The sequence below is a fragment of the Pelobates fuscus genome, chromosome 4, assembly GCF_036172605.1.
Source record: "Pelobates fuscus isolate aPelFus1 chromosome 4, aPelFus1.pri, whole genome shotgun sequence".
In the NCBI taxonomy this organism is placed as follows: Eukaryota; Metazoa; Chordata; class Amphibia; order Anura; family Pelobatidae; genus Pelobates; species Pelobates fuscus.
The window spans coordinates 93,193,289-93,200,205 of NC_086320.1; the positions used below are offsets into that span (position 1 = coordinate 93,193,289).

The 6,917-nt window shown below is 37.8% G+C and overlaps 1 protein-coding gene across 1 annotated transcript; it reads right to left on the minus strand.

The window, feature by feature from the left end:
• Positions 1-1,577: 1,577 nt before the first annotated feature.
• LOC134607854 (transcription factor Sox-17-alpha-like) lies at positions 1,578-3,778 on the minus strand. The gene is made up of 2 exons (XM_063450424.1): positions 3,461-3,778; positions 1,578-2,895 (listed from the first exon to the last, which is right to left on the minus strand). Exons 1-2 carry the CDS (start codon positions 3,738-3,740, stop codon positions 2,057-2,059), a joined length of 1,119 nt encoding a protein of 372 aa, XP_063306494.1. The 5' UTR covers positions 3,741-3,778; the 3' UTR covers positions 1,578-2,056.
• Positions 3,779-6,917: the final 3,139 nt, after the last annotated feature.

The window sequence follows — 6,917 nt, forward strand, 5'->3', positions numbered from 1 at the left end:
TCTCGTTATTTTTAATTTAAGGAAAGAATGTAGCTTAGTAATTCTTCTCCTTTAATGAGTTATTATTTGTGTTATATTTTATTGCTGAATTTTATGCCAAAACACTGCTATTTGTCCTGCATGTTAAATATATTTACCGGCTGTGTGTGACATAACACATAGACTTTTTATAAATGTTTATAATATGTCTGGAGATTCCAAATGATATTACCTGAATCATTGAAACCAAACTTACCATTTAGGAAGGCATGAAGGTACCCAATGAATTAAGATACAAAAGCACATAGGACATTTATTAATTATATTGCCGTAGCATATTTGTAGATTCTAGTCCAGTAAACTGCTTATTGGGTGAGATGTGTAGTGTAATAGCAGGTAGAAGCTGTCTGGATAATTATATAAATGTTTTTACGTGTATTTCCAATAGTATTTTTTATAAACACAATTAGAATACATGATTTCTCTGCTACGTATAAAGAAAAGACCAAACTGTCTATTAAAGAAATAATGTTAACAAAAGAATTTAATCAAAATACCACGTTATATTCTTTAGTAGGTAATAACCAAAATGGTTTTAACGGGCACAGTGAAATTATAACTGGCCTCCAATTTAGACAAACCGCCAGCCGATATAAATGATAATAAAGTCATAAGGAGATTCACTGAACACCGAATTGTAGGAAACTGGAAACCAAATTGCAATATTTAAGCTAAGACATCCAAGTTGTGAGTCTGTGACTATAGTTAGATTTGAGATTTGTTTCCCCAAATCAGAAATTTATATCTAAATTCGGCTTTTTGTGTGTTTTGTTCCTTACAATTTGGAGTGTACAGGTTTATCTACTAAAGGGAACATTTAACGTAAAAATCAAGTTTAAGAACAAAGTATACAAAGTGAAAGTATAGCTGATGTAGTGATTTTTTTTTTCCATTGGAGCTACTTTGACCTTAAATTTAAAATGTACTTCGAATTCTCACTTTTATGTTTACCACACGATCTGCCAATGTGACCCGAGATTAGCCCTTTTTAATGCTACCTAAATGAAAACAGCGCCTATTCCCATTTTTATATCTGGAGAATTTAGCACACGGTGTTTCCTGTGAATATACCTTAACTTATCTGCAAGTGACATACAGACATACATAGATCTCAAGATGGGAATTACAATCCTTTATGTTTTTAATATTTGTTCCCCCTTGTTTTAAGAGCAATATGGAAAATGTAACTTTAGTTCGTGTTAAATACCTGGTGAGGAGGATACATGCTTCTAGAAGCTCCCTGGACACCAGCTATCTATCATTCTGTAAACATACTGCTGTGCTGTATCAGACTTATTGCTTTAACAGGGAGATCCACGTGGAGCTATAGACAGTGCTCATTGTTTAAGAATATTTAAACCAAAACATAACACTCCTATCCTGTGCTCCTCAAAACATAATTAATGAGATTAATTATTCACCTGATTGATTTAAGATTCATAAGAAATGTTATTGATGTAATCCATCTTGTTAAATTACATGCATCAAGTACATATATATCTGTATATTTCCTACACACAAAAAAACAAAGTCTCTGGTAATAAATTATGCTTAAAGGATTTTCCATTTATTTAAAAGTGCAAAAAAAAAAAAAATGGAAATAACAGTATTTACAAATAATTGTAATAAAAATGCAAGAACCAGTGTACTTGTACACAACACACAATAAGCCCAGAATCAAAGCCGTTTCCCCCCCATTTAATCTAGTCCGTTTGCAGTCAATTTAAACGGCTGCCTGAGAATTAGGAGTTAAAATGTTGGAGTGTCATATTTCCTACCCCTATATGTAATAAATTACTAAATTAGACCACAGATCATTACATGGCTTTTTCTTTTTAAACAATAAACCCTTTGTGTGTCGTAGGGTGGTAAACACAACCGAGAAAGAAAGTGCACACTCCACCGACACTCAAAGAGTGAAGTCTAAAACGACTTAGAAAATTAGTTATAGGACTTTTTCCAACATCGGAAATTTAAACAGGCATTTGTCTGAAAGAGGGATGGAGGGAGCAATGTTTTACGCATTGGAGTAGTTATTACAATAATACATTGCAGTGCTAGCATCAGACAATACAGAACTTATTAAGCCATTCTCTGTATGGGACACAGTCTGGTCTTGGCTATGATAGTGCATCCCTACTTCGGCCTTGGTTACATAACCCAAGTACTGATTGAACTCTGCTTTGTCAACACCACCCAATGTGTCAACGTGGTGCATGGAAGGCTCCACTCTGGGTATGGACTCAGGGGGTGGTGAGGGGTGCCCTGGCAGTACCATTTGATGCCTGTTTGATACATATGATTGTCCATAATACATTTGTGGGGGCTGTTGGCACGTAATCATATTGTTCATTGCGCTACCCTGGCCCATTTGTTCTGCCTGGGACAATTGTCTTACTGTTATTGGGCTGGAGGGACTCTGCTGATGGGAATAGGTGGTGTTGTATGAATAGGGCACCAGGGGACACTCTTCTTGGGCAGAAGATGTAAAAAACAAAGAGTCAGCTTCAGCCAAATCCAGAGGTGACGCTTCCGGTGTGGGCAAGCTGTAGTCGTAGTGGTGGTCTCTATAGTGACTGGTGCTCTGTGCAATCTGAGAATGGCAATAGGACTGGTCTTGGTTATAGCCCATACTGAAAGTGTCCAAACACATCCTCCCATCAGTACTGGTCTGCTCTGACTGTTCTGCTATGCCCATAAATCCATTTTCAGATCTTTTCATCCTCTTGACCTGTTTTCTTCTCCTTGGTCTATATTTATAATTTGGGTGGTCTTGCATATGTTGCACTCTCAGTCTCTCTGCTTCCTCTATAAACTGACGTTTTTCATTTATTGTTAAAGCCCTCCATGCTTTCCCTGCAGAGGAGACAAGAAAAACATAAACAATTAGGATTTCAGCCATGGGAGAGCTTGTAAAACCGTTTGTAACAAATGTTTAAAATCCATAACCGAGTCTGGTGGATGCAATGCATGCCGGTGTCCCTGTTAGATACATTGTTACACTGAACATTCTCAGTAAGAATAGCAGAATAATAGAATGGGCAAATGAGACCCCGGGAAACAATATACTATACATTTGAAACATGAATAAAGTTATAATATTTACTAATAGTTAAGGATTTATTTTAATCAAGCTAAAAAATAAAATAATGTATATTAAAAAAACGTTTAAAAACTGAACCTTTACAAAATATTGCACTTGTTCCAATAATTATACAACATACTATTTTGTCGTTTAATAAAATGTGCAGACAGAAAGAGTAAAGCTGTCATTTTTCACTAAACTATAAATTGTAACGAACTGAAATCCAAATGCCAAACTTTAAGCTAATATCCAACCCGTGACTACATTCTGCCATTCTGATTCCAGTTCGGTGCATTTCGGAGTTTAGTGAATAATGAATAATTGCCTATTCCTTACCTAGCATTTTGCTGAGCTCGGCGTTGTGAAGGTCTGGGTTCTGCTGTGCCAGCCGCTTTCTCTCGTCCTTGGCCCAGACCATAAATGCATTCATGGGTCGGCGGATCCGAGACTCCGCTTTGCTCCTCATGTTGGCAGATTCCGCTTTCACTTCGCCCTCTCCCAAGACATTGACAGACTCGGTCCAGGGTCGCTGTCCCAATCCCGGCATCATTATTGTCGCTGGACACTTGGCTTGGGTCTGATCGTCACTGGCGTATCCACCATCAGGGCTGCTCATGGCTGGGTGTCTGAGACTGACACAAAGTCTCTGCTCACTCTGATGGAATGTCTATGTCCCCACAGGCTGCTCAACGTTCTATAACAAGGGGACGAGCCAATCAGCGGGTTAAGGGGCGGAGCTTCACCTGAGCTTTGCGAGAGGCTGCGCTGTAATTGGTTGTCTTTGTTCAGTTTCTCCCCTCCCACCCCCTGCCAGGCGCGCGGCACCTGCACTGCCCAGCCAAGTGTTGCTGCACTGAGCGGATCCCGGGACTGGGCCCATTATCGGGGATTAGGGACATAGAGACTGAGGGCTGATAGGGACACAGCTGGACACCCCCCCCCCAATACAAATACAAGAGCAATATGTTAATGTTATTTTCTACCTTTTAATCCTATTGTATATAGGAACTTTGTTTCATATGAATTATTGCCCATTTTATATCTCTGGCAAAGAGAAACCACAGCAAAAATCTTATTCACATGTTTTACTGGGAAGATATTAGTCTCAGGCTTACATGTACAGAATGTTTGATTACCTTAGAATACAGGGAAAAACAACATTTCACCCCAAAGAAACTTTCAATCAGTGATTTCTCTCTCTCTCTCTCTCTCTCTCTCTCTCTCTCTCTCTCTCTCTCTCTCTCTCTCTCTCTTTCTCTCACTGTCTCTCTCTCTGTCTCTCTCTGTCTCTCTGTCTCTGTCTCTGTCTCTCTCTCTCTCTCTCTATTTCTCTCTTTCTCTCTCTGGTTTATTGACTGCAGGTTGCTGGGGATGGTTGTAACTGAATCTAGTTACATTGCTCTGTGTTGGAAAATTCATAGTGAAATAAATGCACGATACACACTTTCTCGCACTATGCACACACTCCCAGTTTGCACTATTGTTACTTTCAGAATCTTGGTTACACTATTGAAATGGTTGCGATGTTGTAGCTGCTGATGGTCACATTACACCATATATTACTTTATGGATAGCAATATTCATACACTGTATCGAGTGTATCACAAATGATTCGGAAGAGGTTTTTTTTATTTTATGTTAAATTGATAAAAAACATGCCTTTCATCATTTCGGATGTTCGAGAAAGTAAAAAACAAAGAAACAAGCAAACAAAAACCAGTTGGCTCAAACACCTTAAACAGCACTTGATTTACTTGCAGATTCTATAATAATGTGGATTCCAGCCTCTGCAGGCGCCATATAAGAAACATTAATAAATGAAACATTTTTAAAATCCCCTTGTGACCAATAATACAAAATAATACATTTTGTAAAAAGATCTTAAAACAATGACCCACATGTATTAAAAACTATTCTGGAATAACGAGCAAAAATATATAAATGTCTTCCAAAAGTGTTTGCTCCAATCTGGTAATTTATCCTTAAATAACTATATACCGTATATGTTAGGAACTTTGCTTCATCTTTGGATTTCATACAATGCATTTTCAATAGTGTCTTGATTTAACCATATATTTATGCAGCCCAGCATACTGTCAGTATGATGCATACACTGGATTTGATTTTCCTGCCGTTGACCAAGTCCTAGTCCCCAGCTGACTTTTCAGCTAAGGAAGCCCATACTATTTCGGTCCCCAGCTCTAACTGATCACACTATGCAGGGCGGTTGGTTTATTGATATTATTAATATTTTTCACAGATTGATGGGGTCTTGCAACAGGAAACAAGTTTAGGTTTCAATGTGTATTGTCAGACTATCTCTGAGGATTAAGCTAATTAATTTTCTGCGATTTCCCTCTCACCCCAACTCTTTTAGCCCTCCCTACCTCCACCCCCCTCCCTCCCAACACACCCATCAAGTAACATTAAGACTTTGACAATTCGGTTTTATTATTAAGTTCTATTTCAGTATCTCAGTCTCTGGGCTCTTAGCTGTTATCAGGGTCAGCCACAAATGCCACATGAGAAGCTGCCAGCATCCGCAGGGTTTCCTGCCAAGGTCACAGCTCCTGCCCTGATCAAGTGCTTTCCTAACCCAAATAGCAGGAATCAGGCACGATTAACCCCTTCACTGCTACATCAGCCTGCAACACCGTGCCCCCCCCCCCCTACTCCTCACCCTCCATCTAGTAAGCCTTTAATTTTTGCCCTAATATCCCCATTTAATTCCGTCCCATTTGATGGATCTATGACTTTGTGAGTTAGGGGCTTATCTATATATTATTTGTATCACTCTTCTGTTGTAGTTTAGTCCTTGGTGTTTTTTTCCATTTGCAGTCCATTATCAAAATAAAACAGACATTGCTGTTTATTTTATTTCTATAAAGAACTGCTGAAAAAAAAAAAAACAAGCACAACAAAATTATATTAGAGCAATAATGTGAAATACGGACGCCTGCATCTGTAACTCTATGCCAACAAATAATGGGATATATGTTTTGCTCCTTAAATACAATGTACAGTCGTGCAATATAAAATACAATTTGTGCTGATAGACGTATGACAAAGATTCATCTACTAAATATAAATGTATGTGCTTATTAGCAGTCCAATGCAGTTTTATTTTTGATATAAATTGTGATCTGATGACAGAACAAATATTTACACCCCAAATGCAGATACTTACTAAACCAACACAGCTTTTTGACGTTCAATAATATAAGTATCCTGTAGGGGGCGCGTTACAGTAAGAAGTGAGCGAAACGTAAAGCAATGTGTGTTTGTGTTTATTGTGAGGGTCACATATAAAAAAAAAAAAAAATCCTATCATCGTGACTAAATAACAAAAAACAAAAACCACAGTATTTTAAGATATAAAATTTCAGTTTGTCTGATGTACTACCTGCCTTTTAATTGATTGTTTGCTGGGGGATATGTTAGCGTGCTATATAGTTTACTTGACGGTATTAGGCATAAACCAATACTAGACAAGACAGACTCCTGGTACATGGTACCAAACAAAAAGTCAGTAAGTAGAACAAGCATTCAGTCAGGTTTGAACATGGGACATGGTTAACGTCCGTATTCCTCTTTGACACCATCTTCCCACATGGACCATTCATGCTGCAGTATAGATGTGAATTTACAAATCATGTCATTTTTTAACATTGTTTTATGCAATTTACAAAAAGCAGTTGAAATCCAAGTTTTGTAAACTGCTAAAAGTTTCTATCAAAATAAAAAGTTTGCAATATATCAGTGAATAACAAAGTATTTTAACTGTCAGGGTATG

Coding starts and splice junctions, on each gene's coding strand:
- LOC134607854 (XM_063450424.1), bottom strand. CDS start 3,740: ATGAGCAGCCCTGATGGTGGATACGCCAGTGACGATCAGACCCAAGCC. Junction 2,896..3,460: donor CGAGCTCAGCAAAATGCTAG/GTAAGGAATAGG, acceptor TCTCCTCTGCAG/GGAAAGCATGGAGGGCTTTA.